At 41.8% G+C, this 22,560-nt stretch overlaps 1 protein-coding gene and 1 long non-coding RNA gene across 4 annotated transcripts in view; one reads left to right on the forward strand and one right to left on the reverse strand.

The window, feature by feature from the left end:
* The window catches only part of LOC133493822 (gastrula zinc finger protein XlCGF52.1-like), a 24,491-nt gene extending 4,448 nt beyond the window's left edge, over positions 1–20,043 (forward strand). Inside the window, exons 1-4 of one of the 3 annotated variants that reach the window (XM_061807722.1) lie at positions 152–563; positions 816–961; positions 9,487–9,909; positions 17,642–20,043. In XM_061807722.1, coding sequence (XP_061663706.1) covers positions 544–563; positions 816–961; positions 9,487–9,909; positions 17,642–17,646 — 594 coding nt within the window. In that variant the 5' untranslated portion in view covers positions 152–543 and the 3' untranslated portion in view covers positions 17,647–20,043. Of the gene's footprint in view, positions 1–151; positions 564–815; positions 962–9,486; positions 12,381–17,641 lie in introns of those variants that run through there. The other 2 variants (XM_061807720.1, XM_061807721.1) reach the window with 2 other exon arrangements.
* LOC133493844 (uncharacterized) lies at positions 12,463–22,551 on the reverse strand. The gene is made up of 3 exons (XR_009793194.1): positions 22,376–22,551; positions 21,188–21,331; positions 12,463–14,022 (listed from the first exon to the last, which is right to left on the reverse strand). It is a non-coding gene; the product is annotated as an uncharacterized LOC133493844 (long non-coding RNA).
* Between the last annotated feature and the right edge of the window lie 9 nt (positions 22,552–22,560).

Consider the following 22,560-nt stretch of genomic DNA (forward strand, 5'->3'; position numbering starts at 1 on the left):
GGGCTTGTATCTGGTCAACTCAAATGCGACTTTATACACTCATATCCGACAACAAGGGTGGCCCACGCCAACTGTCTTATCAAAGAAAAAGGGAGGGGGAAAAGTGTTGGTGGATCCTGATCTTGTCAAGTCAAATGAATAGTACTACATAAAAATAAACTGGGTTTTGGATTCAGATATACTGTCCAAGACGCAGATGACAAATGTCTTTTGCAGAGCCGATCAATCATGTTATTGTTCAGATAAGCGAGTTATGACATGAAAACTGATTGGTAGATCAGCAAGAAATGCTAATTATTGTCAGATTCCAAACCGGCTGGTACAATTGGTATGAAGTCTAAAAACATGTATGGTAGGTTAATTGAAGACCCGAAATTGCCCACAGGTGTGAATGTGAGTGTGAATGGTTGTATGTTTATATGTGCCCTGCGAGTGGCTGGTGACCAGTTCAGGGTTTACCCCACCTTCTAAGCGAAGATAACTGGGATAGTCTCTGGCAGCCCCGCGGCCTTTGTGAGGATAAGCTGCGCAGAAATTGGATGGATGGATTCTACGTGCTTTAGGTGAATAATGTCTGTTTCATCACAAACTGTCTCTCCTAGTCTTCTCCTTCTTTTCCTTTTAGCTTCTCCCAGTAGGGGTCGCCACAGCGTCAAAAAAACTGCATCTCTATCTTTTCAGGTTTCCTTTTGTTGACTTTTTGGTGTTTCCCCATTTTCACTAATGTACTGTTTAACACACAATGAACCAAATCTGAATCTTGATAGAATTTAGATGTCTGATTTTCACTTGGTGTTCTCATTCCTCTCATGTAGTGCACAAAGTGTTGTGAAAATGTGTGCAAGAAGGACTGGAGAGTACAAGGAAGAAGTTCGTGGACCAAAAAAGGAGGAGGAGCCACAACGTCAACTACTGGACGCTGTGTTCAATCTGCAGCCTCAAATTGTCCTACGCAAAGCAGGTTGGTTCAGTTGTTGTATGCATTGTAATTTGAATGATGTTCTTATTTACGGGCCCCATTTGATGACTGTCAGATTCCACTTATCCGCAGGACTAATCGGGAAAAATGTCCTGACCGACTCTCCAGTTAAACGGCTTCAGCCTCCCCTTTTTTCCCTAGCCAGGTCTAATGCCGTAAGGGACAGTCGTAGCTTTCTTAGCCGGTGTCGAGATGAATTCGCCTAGGTGTGCTAACTGCCTTTGGTTTTACAGAGCCAATCCGATTTGCCCTCACTTATTAATCCTTGTTGAGTAACCGTACAGAGTAAAACGATAATGTGAGTGCTCCGTTTTTACAGCAGCTCCATCTCTATGAATCGATTGCACGTGTGATTGACTTAGTAAATCTAACAATCCTTGTTAGGATCGTACGGATTTGTTATTATAATAAGCAGGAGTTCATCAATGAGCTATTTTTTAAGATGGTTTTACGGCCAGATGTTATTCATGTCATTAACGTTCATTCATTAAAGAGGTTGAGTGATAGTAATGAGACAACTCATGTTATAAGAATGACAAGGATAGATGGGAATAAAATGGAGATTTTTAATGTAAAAACGATTAAAAGATATAATAATAATAAAACAGCAAGAGTAAGTAATATGGAGTAAATAGGACTGAAATTTATAAAAAAATAAAAGGTTGTTTAAGTAATTAAAAGCTATAGATCATAAAATAAGTGTATCATTTTGAGTGAGCCTTAAAAGAAGACTTTGTCAAAAGTATTAGGAATGGGAGCACACATTAAAAGTTAGTCGATGAGGGTTCAGCGTTTCTTTTAATGCCAGAGTAATCTGCAGATTTCACTGAGAAACATCTCTAAATTGGAAAGGTATTATCGAAATTCCTCTCTCGCTCAGACATTCCAATGAGCCCAGCTGCAAAACTGACAGCCAATCAGCGTTTGCCACGCCTGCAGTACTTCCTGTTCTGGCCCCCACTGCTCGTGGATACGTTTCACCGAACAGAGAACGTCCACTATCTGGCATTTTGTGGCCGATTTTTGAGACAACAAACAAAACAAAAGTAGCATGACGTACAATGTTCAAGCCTGGGCGCTTGAGCCAGAATAGACACAGCCGCCAGTTGACTTTTGGGAGAGGGGGCGCAGCACTAACGACGAACAATAATCCCATTACATGGACTGCGGAGATTTGTTTGATGCCGTTGTGAGGAGTTGGTTTAGATGGAGAGAATATACAGCCGGCGTGGCCTAATTTTTTTTTTTTTTTTTTTTTTTTTTTAACCCCAAGCAGCAAGCCTCTCTCAAGCAACCGGCAGCAGCGGCGGTGGGGGGTGGGTGGACACACGCGGATTGCTGTAAATACTAACCAGCAAGTGTTGTGTTCTGAGTGCTAGCAAAGCGAGTTGATGCTCCGTGTTATTACTATACCGAGCATTGAGCAAACAAAGTAAAAATAACAATGTTCAAGCGTTTGAGCCAGAACACACCCAGGTAGAATTCAATGTGGTGCTGATGATGAACAATAACAGTCCCATGAAATGGACCGGAGAGATTTGATGTTTTTCTGAGGAGTTGGTTTAGATGTAGAGAATATATAGCAGGTGGAGAGACTTTTTTTTAACACCAAGTTCTTCTTTTCAAGCAGCAAAGCTTCTCACAAACCAGCAGTGGTCGGGGGTGGTGGTGGGGGTACGCGCGGATCGCCGGAAATAGTAACCAGGAAGTGTTGTGTTCAGATAGCCAGCAAATCGAGTTGATGCTCCGTGATATTACTATACCAACCATTGAGCAAACAAAATAAAAATAACAAAGTTCAAGCGTTTCAGGCAGAACACGCAGAGGCGGAATTCAACGTGGTGCTAACGATGAACAATAACAGTCCCATGAAATGGACCGCGGAGATTTGATGCTTTTCTGAGGAGATGGTTTAGATGTAGAAAATATATAGCAGGTGGCCAGACTTTTTTTCTTTAACACCAAGTTGTACTTTTCATGCAGCAAAGCTTCTCGCGATCCACCGGCGGCGGCGGGTGGGGGGTGGACTGTTGCACGCGCGGATCGCCGTAAATAGTAACTGGGAAGTGTTACACGTATATATCCATCCATCCATTTTCTTGGCAGCAAGATGGTCGAAGGTGTGCTGGAGCCTATCCCAACTGTCAATGGGCAGGAGGCAAGTTTCCACACACGCAGACACAGGGAGGACATGCTCACAGATTACGCTGCAGGTGTGATTAGGGATGGAATCTCAATACCTTAAAATAACTTTTTGAGTTCTTATAACAGAGTCTGTAGTTGTTACCTAATACCAAAATCGTAATTTACTGACATTGCACTTGCAGACTATTTTAAAGAGGTCAATAGATATTCAATTTCAAAACTAAGTATTCATATAATCAAATCATTTTATTTCATTATGATGTATTGTTATAATCTATCATAATATATGGCGGTATCTATTTTCAATTCATTAATGAAAGCTAGCAGTAGATCTATATCTTCCTAATGCATGGAGAGAGGAGACATTTTCAACTTCAAGATAAGACGGTACCACAGGAGAAAATGACCATTCGCATTTAGAAATATGGAGAGACTAGTCTAATGTTAGAACTCAGATCTAGTCAAAGTAAATCCCACCTCGGGCGCACCGTTGTAAAGGGGTAGCTCAAGGGTGCTGCTTGAGAAACAATGTTGGTGGTTGTTGAGGCTCTCTAATAGCCACCTGGGTTATCAGGCAGACTTGTGCAATGCTCATTAGCCATTGTGGATTTTGGTCACTAATTTTAAAGGAAGACTCTCCCAAAATTAATAAGTACAATACACCTTCCAATGTGTAGTAATATTATTATTATATATATTTTGGACATAAATTGAAAAAATAATTGAAAATAAAGAACATATTTGAAATCCAAGCAAAATCTGGATATGTGCTTGTTTTCAAAGCCAAATCGAAAGAAACATCCTTGACGTCGCCGGTGCTCTTAGCATTACAGAGCATTCGTTCTAGCTAAGCCAAGATGCCGACTTGTTCTGCACCAAACTGAGAAAACGCGCACAAATTTGTCATTCTTTAACCTCCCGTGGGGTCAAGCTGACAGGATAAAGCTGTGGCTGTCACAGTTGAGGCTCGTTCATCAGCGGGGAAATTTGCATGCATTTAATCATTACTGGTTATTAGGCGCTAAGTTATAGCCTCCCGTGCTGGTACGGTAAAGCAACAACATACGTTATGAGGGTGGCACAGCTGTTCAATCCCGGACCTCCGTGTGTGGAGTTATCATGTTCTCCCCGTGTCTGCCTGTGTGTAACCTGCCTCCTGCCCGTTGACAGCTGGGATAGGCTCCAGCACACCTTTGACTATCGTGCGGCTAAGAAAATGAATGGATGGATATATACGTGTAACACTTCCCGGTTACTATTTACGGCGATCCGCGCGTGCAGTAGTAGTTAATTTCAAGGGCTCATCCCCTAAGATGCTGACACGAGTGTTAAGGTTCGTCAGTAACAGCAAAAGGGCATATACGAGGGTATAACAAAGTGCGATGATAATGGGACGCCATATCCACTTCCTATGTTTGGACAAGAACGCCCATAGGGCACCATAACGGGGTATATCATCTGTAGCGAAAGATTGATACCCTTCTTCTTGGTCTGGTTTTCAGAAATTGCCTCCATCAGTCCCTCACCACTTGATGTCTCATACAAAAGTTCCATTTGCTCTATAGCTTGTCCTAAGTTGTAATATCTATGAACTTGTTGTCCTACCTTTTGTTGTTGTGGCTAGGGGACGTCTGAAGTCTCTGGTTGATCTCAACAGGTGAAAGTCTGAAGGGGCAAGGTCTGGGTTGTAAGGGGGATGAGGAAGCAGTTCCCAGCCCAGCTTGTTGATGGGGTGCACCGTTTGGGTTGCTGTGTGTTGTCATGATGCAAGATGACTCCTTCTGATTGATGACCCCCGCATTTGTTCTTTTTGTCTTTCTTGACCTGCCTCGGAGTTCACAGTAGTTGGCACTGTTCACGGTGCTTCTTGTCTCTAGGAATGAACGGAGAGCATCACTTTCCTCGTGGACCGCTGGGACTTGAACATCTTCTTCACTGGAGATCTAATTTATGAATGGCCTCAGGCCGGACAGGGTCATCCATCGGGCCGAATGTGGTCTGGAGAATGTCCAGGTGAAAGTGAAACTCTAGTCACATTGGCCACTCATGTGCCTGAGGAGCATTTGCACAATTGTCATTGTCCCAAATTATCGCACTACTGGTCACTTTAAACTGCATCCATTTCTTGATGTCTTCGTGCATTTTGCACAATGGACAAAGCGGGGGATGATTTTTCAGCCATTTCAAACTCCTGACATTGCTGGAGGACTGCATTTTTTTGTACAAAAAAAAAAATTAAAGGGGAATTTCCACATTACTGGCAAACCTTTATTGCTCAGTGCCTGTTTTTTCCCTTTTCTTTTTTCTTTACTTTTGAGACAATGAGTGAAAAAAAAATTCTTGTCTATTGACTGTCTGCTGTTGCATTTGAGTGGCTCCAACTAATTAGAGACAAATTCCTTGTGTGTTCTTGACATACCTGAAAAATAAATGTGATTCTGATTCAAGTTGTGTACACTAAATAATTTGGTGGGAGAGTAGGGAACAAAGTTATTTGTTGTGATTTTCCTGTATGTTTTGAGTGCTTTCATTTTCAAGGTCCTATGCCCGGATATGTTTTTCTTCCCATGACAGAACAGGAAGTTGTTTTCTTTGGTACAAGAAAGCTAAAACAGAGATGCACAGAGAAAATTAAAATAAAGGAAAGAATGAACTGTTCATTTAAAGGAAGACTCTCCCCAAAATTATAGGAATGGGAGCACTCATTAAACGTTAGTAGATGAGGGTTCAGTGTTTCTTTTAATCCCAGTTATTCACAGATTTCACCAAGAAACATCTCTAAATTGGAAAAGTATTATCGAAATTCCTCTTTTGCTCAAACATTCCAATGAGTCGGCTGGAACACTGACAGCCAATCAGTGTTTGCCTAGCTTGCAGTGCTTGCTGTTCTGAACCACCCCCCATTGCTCGTGGATACGTTTCAACCTAACAGAGAAAGTCCACTATCTGGCATTTTGTGGCCGATTTATGTGAAAAATAATTACAAACACACAAAACAAAAATAGCATAATGTACAATTTTCAACTGCATTTGAGCCAGTATTCAGGCGGAATTTGACATATTTGTAGAGGAGGCATAACATGGACATCGGAGACGTTCCAGACGTGCTGCAGAAGTCTCACTCGAAATCCAAGTGGTAGCCATTTTGCCTGCAACGTCATCAGCAGACGTGACACCGGGAAATTCCCCATTGAAACACATAGTGCACCTATTATTGGAGAGGAACAACAGAGATTTTCAGATTTTTCCGACGCCCCTTCTGACATAGAAGCCCTTTTCGAAGAAGAGAACGTCTCACAATCGAGTGAAGTGACCGAGGCCATATTACCCTATCGTTTTGAGCCATATTTAGATGATATACGGATCACTTCTAACTAACAATAGACTCCCCGACAGTATGTATGACAGTATGTAGCATACTCAGTGAAGAACCACCACGGCCCAGCGGCCACCCAAACTCACAGGAAGCCGTTATTGGCAGACGAGGCGCCAAAGCAAACACATCTAGCACCCCTAACTTATGTACGCTATCTTTTGTAACGTTCTTAAAGGATTATGTCCCCCCCCCCCCACCCCCCATCAACTATTATTTTTTTAGTATCTCTATACACACAGCTACCAGCCATTTGGAACCCACGAAGGTCTCGTCATTTGCACCTGTGCAATCCATTTTTCACGACAAACCGGGTGTTTTGGAAAACTATGAAGAGTAAATGCATCCTCCCAAATGTTTGAGCAATACAACAAGCTGACATTTTGGCTCACACAAAGGAGCAAAGAGCTACCTTCCCACAGGTAAAACTGATATAAACACACGAGGCCGCCTGGGGTGACTCCTGCTGATAACGTTACTTCCAGCTTCTTCTCTAAAACAAATCCCTCAAGAGGATTTTTCATGGCGGGAGTTACAAGATAATAACAATGTGTGGTGGAAAAAACGTCCGTTCTGGCTGCCTTTTTTTTTTTTTTAATTAAAAACATACAAAAAAAAAATCACGCTTTTCGTGTCAGTGGACCTTTAAAGTGTTGGTTGAGACCCTTCTCAGACAAGAAGGGAGAGAAGCTCTCACAGTGGTGACACTGGTACTCCTGTGGTAATGTGAGTGTGCATCAAGATACGATAGCAATATATAGTATCATACCAACTTCAGCAAAGCGATGAAACTGGAGATTTTTCTCTCTTCAATGAAAACTGGTCAAATTGAAGATGGGAAAATTTCACCCGACAGGGACTTTATCGAAAATATGAGTTAATATTGCCACTTGAATAAATTTCTTTTTCCACCCCAGCTATGCAGTGAATATGGTCTCCACTGATGTTCCACAAAGACGGCTCGATTTTGGAGATGAAAAGGGGGCAAGTTTTGCAATTAATGATTGACCAAACTGACTGATGGTGTTGAAAATGATTGATAATTTCATCGTCATAAGCAAAGAAATAAGACAATTTGTAGATGATTTATAGACCTTGTAAACTCCTTCCCCATTTCAGTTCTGGATTTGTTTTTTGTGTTTCTGTTTTTTTGTACTGGTGGCTTAACCAAGCCCATTTGTCTTCCGTCACTACATAAGTCATTTTATCAGCGGCTATGTGCTGCAATTGATCCCTCCGTACAGGGCACTTAACCACGCCTCCTGAAGTGACGTCACGCCACGTGCGCTGACGTAAGACAAACAATGAGTAAAATGGCAAATACAATACAATACATTCTTAACTGAGACAGACGCCATGCTTCTGATTTTATTCAAATCAATGATATATTATAGATTCTAAATACAATACATTCTTAACTGAACTCAATCATTCACATGTAGCAATGTTATGCTAGCGAAGAACGTCTCATTCATTTATACGAGACGTGTATTAAAAATCAAATATAGGGCATATCTTCGTGCAAACACAGTCTGGTTAAGCTTCGGTTGCGAGCCGGCAAGAAAGCGACACGTTTGTGCAGTCCGATCATCGCTAAATATCGCTCAACAAAGAATAAGTGTGTAAATTGTTCACACGTAGCAATGTTATGCTAGCGAAGAACGTTTCATTCATTTATACGAGACGTGTATTAAAAATCAAATATAGGGCATATCTTCGTGCAAACACAGTCTGGTTAAGCTTCGGTCGCGAGCCGGCAAGAAAGCGACACGTTTGTGCAGTCCGATCATCGCTAAATATCGCTCAACAAAGAATAAGTGTGTCAATCGTTCACACGTAGCAATGTTATGCTAGCGAAGATCGTCTCATTCATTTATACGAGACGTGTATTGAAAATCAAATTTAGGGCATATCTTCGTGCAAACACAGTCTGGTTAAGCTTCTGGCCGCGAGCCAGCAAGAAATCAATACGTTTGTGCAGTCGGATCACCACAAAATATATCTCAACAAAGAATAAGTGTGTCAAATCGTTCACACGTAGCAATGTTATGCTAGCGAAGAACTTTGAATTCATTTATACGAGACATGTATTGAAAATCAAATATAAGGCATACCTTCGTGCAAACATATCTGTTCCGGTTGATATTAGATGGATTTAGTTGATGATGCGGTCTTCCACAAAGTTTGATCCATCGAAGGCATCGCTCAACAAAGAATAACTGTGTCAATAGTTCACAAGCAGCAATGTTATGCTAGCGGAGAACGTCTCATTCATTTATACGAGACGTGTATTAAAAATCTAATTTAGGGCATATCTTCGTGCAAACATTGTCTGGTTAACTTTCGGCCGCGAGCCAGCAAGAAATCAATACGTTTGTGCAGTCCGATCATCGCTAAATATCGCTCAACAAAGAATAAGTGTGTCAATCGTTCACACGTAGCAGTTTTATGCTCGTGGAGAACATCTTATTCATTTATACGAGACGTGTATTGAAAATCAAATATAAGGCATACCTTCGTGCAAACATATCTGTTCCGGTTGATATTAGATGGATTTAGTTGATGATGCGGTCTTCCACAAAGTTTGATCCATCGAAGGCATTTTTCGTACTGGGTCTTCGGTTTTGGAAAGGGTACGAATCGAACTCCACCAACTAGCCTTTCAGGATACCTGTCATCACTATTACAAAGTCCGTGATGACACCTCTTAACCATATTTTTTGTTAAATAACCCAAATACGCGATAAAACGCTAACAAAACCTATACTGGACCATGCAATGTTGTCTTGAGAAAACGGCGGGAGCAAAAAGGGGCGTGGTTGATGCAGATCTCTGGCCTCTGATTGGTCAGTGACGCAGATTGCGCAATATCCACGGAGGGGTCAATTGTGAGTTACTTAGTAATAATAACAGCCCATTTGTACTACTACAGTGTGCAGTTAAATGCAAACTACATCTGTCTCCTTTGTGTTTGTCATTTGCCTTGCAGAAATCAGTGAAAATCTTCATCCAGAGCGGCAGCAGTCAGTGACCTGTCACATCAAAGAAGAAAAGGAGGGTGAAGAGGTTCAGCGCATCAAAGAGGAGGAGGAAGACTTCCTACACATGAAAGAGGAAGAGGAGGAAGAAATGATCCACCTTCCATACACTGGTGTTCATTTGAAGAATGAAGATGAAGGTCAAAGTGAGGACAGACGAGGGGCGGAGCCTCCATCCAGGAACAGCTCAAATGATAGAGATCTTTGTGAAAGATCAAAAACAGACAGTCATGATGATGATGATGATGATGCTGATGAACAATCGGAAAGTGACATGACATGTCATACTTCCAACAAATGCTGGAAATGGTCTCAGTGTCGGAAAACCTTTGCTTCTATGAGGAATTTCAAACAACACACGAAAAGACACACATGTGAGAAGCCTTTTACATGCTCAATTTGTGGTAAAAGATTCTCACAGAAGGGAACCTTAAAAAAACACACAAGAAAACACACTGGTGTGAAACCTTTTTCCTGCTTAGTTTGTGGTCAAAGATTCACTCGGAAGGGAGATTTCAATAGACACGAAAGAACACACACTGGTGAGAAACCTTTTTCATGTTCACTTTGTGATAAAAGATATTCTCTGAAGAAACATTTAAAAATACATACAAGAACACACACTGGTGAGAAACCTTTTGCCTGCTCAACTTGTGGTAAAAGGTTCTCTGAAAACGGAACTTTAAAAAGACACACAAGAACACACACTGGTGAGAAGCCTTTTTCCTGCTCAGTTTGTGGTCAAAGGTTTTCTCAGAAGGAAAATTTAAAAACACACACAAGAACGCACACTGGTGAGAAACCTTTTTCCTGCGCAGTTTGTGGTCAACTATTCTCTCAGAAGGGAAACATAGAACTACACACAAGAACACACACTGGGGAGAAACCTTTTTCCTGCGCAGTTTGTGGTAAGAGATTCTCCCAGAAGGGAAACTTAAAATCACACACCAGAACCCATACTGGAGAGAAACTTTTTTCCTGCATAGTTTGTGGTAAAAAATTCACTCAGAAGGGAAACTTAGAACTACACACAAGAATGCACACTGATAAGTAAACTATTTCCTTCTCTATTAGCGGTAAAAGATTCAGTTCTCAGTATCAGACTCAGACACACAAGTATGCCGGGAGAAAAAAGGCACGATCAAGAAGCTTTTAATGTAAATGTGTAAAATGAAACTAATTACTGTGATTCTTGTGTTCTGTGTAGCAACTTTTTTTTTTTTTTTACCCATAACAATGGTCTCTTTTTGATCCTATCTGATCTGCAAAAGTTAAAATATTGGGCTCATAATTCAAAATATACATCCATCCATTAATTTTCTGAGCCACTTATCCTCACAAGGGTAACGAGAGTGCTGTAGCCTATCACAGATCTTTGGGCAGAAGGCAGGGTACATACTGGACTGGTTGCCAGCAAATCGCAGGGCACAGAGACCGACAAGTCACATGGACAATCACACCTTGTGGCAATTTGGAGTTTTAAATTAATGTATGTTTTTTAAATGTGGGGGAAACCCACATAGGCACTGGGAGAACATGGAAAATCCACACAAGTAGGAACAGGATTTTAACCATGGTCCTTGTAACTGTAAGGCCAATGCTCTACAGCTGTTCCACCGTACAGCCCCTGCCCCACATTTTTCAAATAGATTTCCCCTCAAAAATGCCACTTGTGTTTTTTACTTATGATCTATTTTTTTGGCAGGTGTGACTTAAACTCCGAAGTGACTTATAGTCTGGAAAATACAGTAATCAAAAATATTGGGTTACTCATTATAATTTCAGAGTATTAAGATGCCTTGAGTAGAAATGTATGCATATATTTTGGTGATAATTTTTCAGTTTTGGGACATGAAGCCATGTTTCTTGAATTAATGCCTGTGGCTCGTATGGATGTGATACTTCCCCACCATTTTTTTGTTGTCATTTTAATGCTCCATAGCCACCGGATGCAAAAGATAGGTTCGTATTGCGTTCTATCGTTTGCTCTCATGACACGTTTGACACATTCATCAGCACTGTCAACTTGGCAAGGGGTGGGGCTTCCTCTTTGCGAGGCACCAAGATTCCTTCTCGGACTAGTTCAGCTGTCCCTGTCATGAGCAAGACTTGGCCACTGCCAAGAGGGGCCTGTCCTTGCCACTGCTCACAGCTGTTTCACATTAGGACTGTAATTAGACAGGCATTTAAGATGGAAATTTTGTGACTTGCATTTGCCAGTTCTTTGCTTTGTGTTAGTGAGTTGCATTCGCTGCCTTTACGACTCTCCGCTCTACGCATAAGTTAGAGTAACCCTAGTCACAACGATTCTGTGTCCTTTTGTTTGTTCCTGTCCTGAGTTGTTAGTTTTCCTCATAGTCTTCGGACCTTTCTGCATGTCTTTTGGATCCTGCCAAGCCTAGCATTTCTTTACCTTTGCCTTGTCGGACTGCTACACCGTGTATGACCCAGTTTCCAATATAAATTACATTGAATGTTTTACCTCTGCGTTGAAGTCCTGCATGTGGGTCCGCCCCCGTACCAGTGGTTCATGACAGTTCCGACCTCGAGCATTCTGGCAAAGGAGACAAGTTTGGGAATGCCCGCATCATTCGCGTCATTCACGCTGCCCTGCACGGATTCTCATCTATCTGCGCGAACTGCATTGACTTCCTATGCCATCATGCTCCATGAGATCTGCAACATGGGCACTTAGGATAATGATAACGTCCATCTTCATCCCAATCCATAACTTTGCCGACTCCTGCCTGCCCGATTCCCGACCGTGGAACAATAAACGTTTTTCCCGAATTACCTCTACATCTCCCATGTACTCCTGCATTTGGGCCCTACCTCTCTTCCGATGGGTCGTGACAGTATGTCAATGTTAGGTTATTTGACATTCAAATAGAAAGTGAAAACAAAAAATATAAATATTTTCAAATAAATCAATTCAAACAATATCTTTATTCATATTGCTTTTTCTTGGATTAGAGAAATAGATGGAATGCACAGGACACAAATTTGAACAAAATTATTATGTGCACCAATATTCCTCAATTGTTGTCTGGCTAGAAAAAACAAATTAAAATTATACATACATACATTATTAATGTATGCATGTAAAATTATAGTTGATTATCCATACAATTACATACATTTAGTTAATTGGTACAACAACCTCACTGGCATTTATAAGCGCACAACAAACTAACAATTTTATCAAGTGGTGTTAAATCTGGCTGGAGCATCTGGATCGGAATTGTCCCTTGGAATAGAGTATAACTGTTGTGCACAAGACCTATAACACACTCCACATGTATTCTCACATTGGCAATGGCTCTAGTTGTTTCAATGTCTTTCGAGTCCAATTGCTTTTTACCTTTTGTAAATGCAGGATGTTAAATCGTTGAATTATACCAAGTACAAGTGTCTTGAATGTTGAATCTGTGATCAGAGAGTATAACATCGCCAGAATTAATATGACAAAGAAATCCAGAGTTCTCGGTGATATGTTGATTACTGGTGCCTCCTCCCCATCCTGATGATATAAAGTACACTGTTCCCTGGGGTGTCACCGAAATAAAGTACTTCACGGTATAATGATTCTTGTATAAAGAATAAGCCTGTGCCCTTGCGCGAAGACCAGATGCCCTTTCAATAAAAATTTCAAAACAATCTATAATGAATACACACTTTGCAAACTTTGGATGAAAATATGCAGGAACCGTCAATCGTTGTTGTACCCTCTCTGCCCAAAACCCCAAGCTTGCCACTAGAGTCACATTACATATATTGATCACATTAATATTCTTGATACTGTTGATATAGTGACACCAAATCTATATGCAAGATCTTGCAATGTTAAATTTAAATGTAACCTCGTGAGAGTCATTAGAAATAGCTGAAACTTAAGCAGTCCTTTGAGACACGATATGGGTTTCAATATGCGAGAATAGTCCTTTCAGAACTGCGAATGATGAAAGTCTTGCATAGAACTTTACCTTGTTGTCTTTCGCCTCTAAAGCTTTCTCCGTTAGAGAAAGATCATTCACTTGGTCTCGCAATGCATGAACTTCGGCTTGTAGAACCTGGCACTGTTTCTTCAATGCAAGCAATTCATCATTGCTTAGAATCAGCAACCAATGTCCCACTACCATTGTCTAATGTTGATGGATACTGGGCACTGCTTACTGAGACGGTAGCACTTGCATTTTCACTTGCTTTGGTGTAGCTGACGTCGATTTCATTGGTATCTTGACCTTCTGCGTAGCCTTCACCCAAGTCGTCTGGTTGACTTGGAGAAGATGAAGCATCTGCTGTTGATACGTTAAGAAGACACTTGGCAGTGATGGCTCGACCTTCATTCTCCCGTTGCTTTTTCTTACGGGCCTTTCTGGAGGCGTATCTATCAAGGTCTGACAGTTTCCTGTTCTTCACTGGTGTTGTTATAAATGAGAAAATACTGGGCACAAAGTCAGGAGATCCTAGGTTATCACTCTTTTCACCTAAAAGATATAAAAGAACAAGGAATTTTTTTTAATTCAACAGTCACTTATATTTGAAAAATGTACGGGTGTGGTCAGCGACGCCCACAGATATAAAGTTGCAGGTGATTCGGGATGTAACACAAATACTACCTCGTCCATGTTAAAGTCAGATAAAAGTAATCAAATATACAAAGTCAACACATTAAACACAATTTACATAAACTTTAACATAAATTAAGTAGTAAGTCAGATAAAAGCTGTCAAATAAACAGTCAGCACATAAGGTACACAAATCTCATGCTACCTGTGTGAAATTCGATACGGCTTGTATTTGGGTACTAGCATAAGACTTGTTAAATTTCCTTTAAGTCCTCACGTCCCTCGTTGTATCCGTTGTTTAAGTCCTACACGTTTTTACATTACACGCGTTCGATGTTTCTTCAAAAGCACGGTTTGATCGCAAACCCTACTCGTTGTTAGCCAGCTAAGCTAAGGTCGTCTGGGCCTATAGGTCAATAGCACAACTTCAGAGCAAGTGCATTGTGGGTAAGAATTTTTTGTGTGTCGGCCATTTTGGGAGGTTGTAAACAGTTCTTAAAGTTTGTCTACATACCAGCTTTGCGTTCATTGTATCTGAACTTTCTATGGGGTTTTCGAAGTATTTCGAGGATCTGTCGGCTGATCTGAAACCCTACTACGGGCAGAAAATCAGTTTACGTGAGGATCTGGACCCGTATAGTCTATCGAAGGCTGATTTTGCGACTGAAAAATGTTGGCCGAGAGTGGAATACCCCGACATTGTGAACTACTTGGTGCTTACAACCAACAGCCTGAGTAACCCACAGATGAAGGCCTACAAGTCCTTGGACGCTTACAATTACTTTGTAAGCGGGTGGATTTAGTGTCCTCTGCAAAACATTGTCTGAAGAAAAGGTTTTAATTGTTGCCCGAGTAAGTAACTTGTAATCACCCGGGACAGAGTGCGTAACTCACTGTTGTTGTTTCTGCTTAGCCATTATGCCCTTTACAGGTCCGACAAATCGGACTGATTAGGGAAAAAGATCTATGATAAATAAATATTACTCCATCTTTTAAATTTATTTGAAGGAGCATTAAGTAATGTGACAATAATTAAAATGTACAATGTGTAAATTACTAAGTACTAACAAATTATAGCGTGAATGTCTGAATGTAGCCCTAATAGTAATACTAGCCCTAATAGAACATTAGCGGCTTTCTATTTGTTCACATTTACCTTACTCAAATGTCAGCATTTAGAAAGCTGCTACTGTTGTATTAGGGCTAGCATTAATGATGTGCTACATGCATACTCATGTTGTTTTTAATATATATATATATATATATATATATATATATATTTATATATATATATATAAATATATATATATATACACAGTATATTTCCTTCTTAAAAATAATTTGACGTTTACAGACGGTAAACAGACAGCAAACGCACAACACACATTCATACGTTTGTATCCTAAACTGTAGATGAAAAGCCTGTCACTGGCGGCCGAGTTGGATGTACATGTACATGTAGACCAATCAAACACAGTTAGTCTTGTAATGTAAAAAAACAGCAAAACACCCATACAACACGTGTGCACCATCGTCTCAGAAGTCAAAAAGCGTAATCTAATACAACCAGCGAAATGAGACCTCCCAATATGGGGGCCAGAAAAAATTCTAAACGGATGTGACGTCACCTGCAAGTCACCTATAAACAAGTTTAAATTGGTATACGTAAGTACTTCATAATCCCGGTCCCGGTGTAAATACTCACTATTGATGTTTACCTCCTCAGCAAATATTTGATTACATAAGTTACTTGATGTTCCCGAGCTAGGCTAGGCTGCGCAGCTTCAAAGCTAATGAATATGGCTCCAATTTGGGTACTATGATTATACAGGTGACAATTTTAGTCCACTGAAGTCGTCACCAGGGGCGTCCCACGTTGAGTACTCACAACATTTGGTCCAAATTATAATAATAATTGGCGTTAATGGCAACAAACTAGCGATACATTGTAACAAACATACCTATCGACAATCAAATCTAGCGTAATGTACGTAATTTAGTCCTCACCACAACCCACCACCAACAAAAATATGTACAGAACATGTACCTACCAGAAATGAAATGCTTGCTGCACAGCCGAGAGTATACAGTGGGTACCCAATTGTCCCTCTTCATGGCAGATAATCTGTCTCACTTTTCCTTGTTCGCTGAGAAGCGATAAAAGTGTATACCAGACCCCTTTTTCATTTTGTTCTTACAACCGTAAGCCATATAATTAAAAACTATGATGAAAAGGCCGTAACACGCTGAGAAACAAGTCAGTCTTCACAAAAATCCCACCTCAAGACGTAGGCTGTATTGGAGCTTGTCCGTCCATTAGGCGTGGTAAACAAAAGTGTTTTGACTCATGACAACACGTGAAAATATCTATACCAGTAGCCTATATAGTTTTTTTTGTAAATATATAATACTCATAATCATATATAATCAGCACATAATATAGAGAATCATTAGAATATGGATAACAAGAGTAAAAAAAAATATTGACAGTATGATGTATCGGATTCCAGAAAGAAGAACAGAAGCAGCTGAGACACTTTTGATTCTACAGTCTTAATCTACAGGGAACACAGAAGAACAAAAAAACCAAGAGTGAACCTACTGTCAGTCCTTCAGTTGACACGTAGTCGTGAATCTACCGCACAAACTGACGTTAATATGAATGAGCTCGATAGCATGTACTAGGGATCGCAACCGGTTACAAATAACCGGTTATAACCGGTTTTTAAAATTGAAACAGTAATTGGACTTTTGAAATCGGTTAAAATTTCCAATCATTTCTTCCGGTTCCAGTAGTCCATATTGCGCTATTTTTTCAATATCATTTCCACTTTTTTCAAGTTTCACTGTTAGAGTAAAGTTGGACTCAAAAGAACATTCAGTTAAATCAAAGAAACAAACATGGCATCGAGGAAACGCTCCAAAGTATTAGGAGTACTTTACAAGAAGTTGTAGCGCCGGAGAAAAAGGAGTCGGAGGCAGAATGTCGGACACAGGAACAAAACTTGTTTTATTGGCAGGTATCAAAACACTACTCATATAACCCTTTGAACTCGTCACTCCGGAAGAGCAACAACAAAAACAGTCCGTGCGGAACCCCGCACCCCAACTCGTGGTCCTGCGGGTGAATTATTTAAACACCACAATGGTAACGGTTTTAAAAGCCGTTAATTGTTTTTTTGCTACAGGTGTTCGGTTAAAACCGGTTATGAAAATAAGGGCCCTTTTGCGATCCCGAGCATGTACAGAGAATGTCAGTCCCTGAGGAATTTGTTTCAAATTTCACTGGATGAGAAAGCCTTGAAGGGTAATGACAAGAAGGTTACTATCCTTACTTCAAACCTTTGCTGCGTGTGTATAGTCTTATCTGTGCCGTCATCAAACCAACCAAAACTCTCACTGTATTTCAACAACTATTACGAACATTGCTCAGACTCAGATTCAACATGAATATTCAGTATTTGAGCTTAATTTATGGTGTACTAACCTCAATAATATTCAGAGTGTTTCATACCGTGATTAATGCTTTTTTCATAAGACTAGTTCCTACCACTGCATGCTGGCCAGACAAAGAGGTTCTCAACTAAACAATACCAACTTGAGCAGCGATAACCCTGATCTCCTCAACCATTCTCCCTCTCACCCATTCCCTCCAAAACCATCCTAATCCTCGCTGCCGCAAGGACCGGAGGAGATCACGGTGAGGTTGACACTGACTGTGTCTCAAGATGTGGCGCCTGGATCTCGCCACCCGACATCTGGGCCATTGCCTGCCGCGTCGATACGCAGGAGCCTCCTTTTACTCCTCACCTGTTTGGCCCTCTTCCCTCCTCCAAGCCGATCAGCAATAAGCTTGTCAGAGGTAGCTGACCCTCTGACTTCCCTAACAAGTCGGATCAACTCTTGCACCTCGTCAACGGTCCTGAGCTTCGTTCCCTTGACCCCCCCTCAACCTTCTCTCCCTTCCTTGCGTTCCTCTGTTTGTTCCACTCCACCATATGGGTATGTCGCTTGTGCTGGGAGACAGGCATGAGGATTTCGGCAAGTATGGTAACTGATCTTTCGGTTCCGTTGATTTTTGTCCTGGGAAACGGTGGGAAACGATTTTTCGGTTCATGGGAACCGGTTTTTACATGTACTTCAGAATAAAGCCTTAGCCATATAACAAAGTTTCCTGTCGTGTTTGCAATCTTTCTTTTCTGGTGGTTAGCTGCATGTACATGCAACTGCCAAGTGCAGATTGAGCACAAAACTTTATAGATTATAGATTACTGAAAACATAAATTTCACAACACTCGTACTTTGACCACTTTGTCTGCATTCGCTTTCAGTTTCATTCGTTTCTCCACAAAACTTATTTTTTTTTGCCCAGTCGTGGAGTGAGCCGCTCTTCATGTGTTTATCCACATTACCTCGGTGTACGTAAGACACCCCGTCAATATAGTTGAGAATTGACTGTAGCGGCGGTCCCGATATGCCTCGCCGCTTCGCTTCGTTCCGTATTGCTGCATGGTGTTCCGAACATATTCTGCACTTTAGCTTTATCACCTCACCTTTTCATTGGTTTCGGCAATAAATTCTTCAGCTATAGTCCACTTTTGGAACATCTTTAGGGACGCAGTCTCTTGTCTTTTACGCTTAGCAACCGACATGTTTGACTAGCGTTTGAATGACCCGGATATGAATAACTCAACTTTGCGCATGCGTAGCGCAGAAGCGGAAACCGGTGCTGTTTGTAAACCACACTGACAAAGCTGGGCGTTTTAATCATTAAAAATAAAGGGGTTCATGTAGGTTTGTTTTATACAGATTGTTGTATTTCGTTGAGAACTTGTTTTACATTCCACACATGGCCGAATTTTATTAAAAGTAAGCCCTGAGATCTGGGAAACGGGCTTTCGGTTCCGTATTTTCTCAGGCTGGGTCACGACACGGTAACGGAACGATCGGTTCCGTGAAATGCTCATGCCTGGGGAGACACCAACCTCCGTGGCAAAGACGGCACCACAGAGCTCGCAAATGAATGCCCCGCCTTTAGCAGCCTCCACCGTAGCCCCTTTACACTTCGGGACATGACACACAATGGAGTGGCTGTCGGTGTTTGATCTCCCGCATTTGCGACATATGTACAGGACGGATGTACTCGCATGCCGGATTGCAAAATGCTTTCTAAGCATGCAAATACCCCCCAACCTCACCCCACAGAGCGGGCAGTTGGGGCTTTGGTTATGCAACAACACCCTTACTTCGTTGTAGGTGGAAGCCACCTCCCCGTCAACCTCAGAGGGGTCCTCAGTTACGACCTCCAAAGACGTGCTCAGTGCTTCGACGACCTGTTCAGGGTGTGGATCCAAAACAACTACCTCAGACTCTACCCTTATTGCCGAGCCATCAATAGTCATTAATTCGGACTACACTGAGGGTACTCTGTTCAACCTGTACTAGAAGGATGATCCTGGTCGGTAATTCTGTACGTCTGCTTCATTATGGGTTTCTGACCAAAGTTTAAGGGGTTAGCTGGTCAGGCACATCCTCGAATGTAGGCAAACTTAGCCAACAGAGTTTTCACCACCGGGACCACGTGAGCGTCCAGCCATGTAACTACTGCTCCTTCATCTAAGGTGCAAACCTAACCCTCGTTTCCTGATCAAGGAATCTCGCCGGACCACCAGTGACAGACAAACCCCACCTTTCCTCTCTCCCTCAGGAGTGGTACTTGGCAAGGCCATAATCAACTGGCACCATAGTTATAGTCAGTTACTCCCGTTACCTGCGCTTCATTGAATTTCTTCACTTTGACATTCAGAACACTGGACAGAAATCACATCGCGTCAACCCCCACAGTGGGCCTTCACGATGCTTTGTTTTAACCAAACAGTCGGATTCCCCTAGTCTGCAAGAGCTCTATGACAGCTGCTAGGTCATCAGGACCAACTGCCTTTCCATTTTTCATCCTCTTTTGTGCCTTTAAAAATTCCCCCTTACTAATTATTGCCCCTTCCTGGTCTTTCACATTTGCCTCTTCCTTCTGTCATTTTCTTCATTCATCAACTTCTCAAAGTATTGTTTCCATCTGTCTAGCACATTACTGGGACCAGTCAACACATTTCCATCACTATCCTTAAGTCAAAGACATAGATCAGAACCCTCTTCTGATCGAATCCTCGGCATTTGACATAATCTCTAAGATGGTTAAGGGACCTGAATGCCCCAGTAGGCCCAGAGAAGTAGTCATGTAACAGAGCCAGGCAGTAGGGTGGGTGAGCCGTCTCACCCAAAAGAGGCGTGATTACCGGGAACCCCACCACCTGTTCTCAAGGGATCAGCCCAGGCTTGGAGCACAGGTCCTGGACGGTGCTGAGGGTCAGGAATGTGCTCCTCTGTTGAACAAATCTACGAGGCGTTCCATCAGAAATGGGAGGCAGGCGAGCAGTTCTGGGGGTTTGGTGAGTTCCAGACGAAAGCTACCACAGACAATTGGGAATTCCACGTGCCGATCTTAGCGTATGAGGTGATGGAAAATCTGGCTAGAATGAAGAATGGCAAGGCCCCGGGACCAGACAGGGTCAGCAACAGGCCGTTGTTGGACTGGGACCCCCGGGGTGAGCAACTGGCACAGCTGTTCACGACATGGTTGGTCCATGGAGTCATTCCCCGGGCCTTAATGGAGTGCCGGACGCAGCTGTTGCTGAAGTCCAGCGATCCGGTAGAGTTACGGGAGCCGGCTGGGTGACGTCTGTTGACGATTGAGTCGATGGTTCTGAGGCTGTTTGCGGGGCGTGTGTGGCACACGCACACACACACACACACACACACACACACACACACACACACCCCTCTCTACGACTGTGCCACCCAAACAATGCACCATTGTGTACATGTCCATTTTCCAAGCCACTTATCCTCACAAGGGTTGCAGGAGTGTCGGAGCCTATCCCAGCTGACGTTGGGTGAACGGTGGACTACAACCTTAACTGGTCACCAATCAATCGCAGAGCATGATTTTTTTTTTATGTAAAATGCATCATCAAGCTGTAAATAAGAATATCATTCAAATTAGAATGCATACAACAAATGAACCAACCTGCTCTGCGTAGGACAATTCGAGGCTGCAGACAAGTAGTTGACGTTGCGGCTCCTCTTCCTTTATTGGTCCACAAACGTCTTCCTTGTACTTTCCTGTCGTTCTTGCACACATTTTCACAGACCAATCACAACACTCTGTGCGCTACATTAGAGGGATAAGAGAGGAAAATCAAATGAATATCGGACATCTTAATTATACCAAGATTCAGATTTGTACATTGTAGGTTAAACACAGAACATTAGTGATAATAGCAAAGCACCAAAAAGTCAACAAAAGGAAACAGTTAAACATGTAATTGTGCACTGTCAAAGATAGACATAAAGAAAACCCTTGTGGTGATAAAAAGCTCAGAAAAGGGATGGATGAAAGAATAATTGCATTGTAAAGCGTTCCTTCTATTTCAGACTATCATGCAGCCTTTCAAGACTCCTGGCACCTTTACACAGAATGGTTAGAATGATGCAGCCGACAGACCACTTGCAGGCCAAGTGGTCATGGATGCCAGCTGGTCCACACTTCATGTTAGCCGCATAACCTGCATCAAGACATCTTTCGGGGTTGCCCAATAGAATTAAAGCATTTTAACTCGAGGGTTACCCGCCGGTTTTACGGTGGCCACCCCGTTGTTCTGCCCCTGCTGCGGACCCACATAGTTCACATCAGATGTTAACAATAGTGTACTCAATGCATCATCAAATAGGGTTCGTAAATAAACATGAAGATCTCAAAATTTAATATGCATGCTTTGCATAGCACAATTCGACGCTGGAAATTGAACATAGCGTCCAGTGTTTTTTCCCCCCTTCTTTTTGTCCACGACGTTCTGCTGTCCTTCTTTGCACACATTTTCACACGACGATCACAAAACTTTCTCCTCGACGTTGGTGCGATGAGAAAAAGCAAGCGCAAACCGAACACAAAAAAAGATTCTGAACTCAGATAAGGTTAATAACGATATAGAAAATAATTTGTTACAGGATATTGTTTCAGAATCATAGACAAACAACGCTGATAGAATGTAGCTGTTGGTGTTTTGTTTTTGTATTCATTTTTTATTTGACATTCTTTCTAGTTGGTGGCGGAAAGAAGAAGACTTTAACACAATCGTATTCTCTGTTTAACGAAGTTTTGATCACAAACGTGTCTCTTTGTTAGCAAACTCAAATAAGATGAAATAGAGCGGACCTAGAAGCTTCAACATGCACGAAAGGACTCCAACCGGACACGAAGACAGTACAAATGATGTTTTAGTCCATTAAAGTAGTGATCAGGGGGGTCGTGCGTCGAGGATTTCCAACAACCCGCCCAAATTCAGGAAGATTTACTGAAGCACGATCGTCCCTCATCCAGCACGGCGAGAAGTTAAAAAA

This window comes from Syngnathoides biaculeatus, chromosome 20 (assembly GCF_019802595.1).
Source record: "Syngnathoides biaculeatus isolate LvHL_M chromosome 20, ASM1980259v1, whole genome shotgun sequence".
In the NCBI taxonomy this organism is placed as follows: Eukaryota; Metazoa; Chordata; class Actinopteri; order Syngnathiformes; family Syngnathidae; genus Syngnathoides; species Syngnathoides biaculeatus.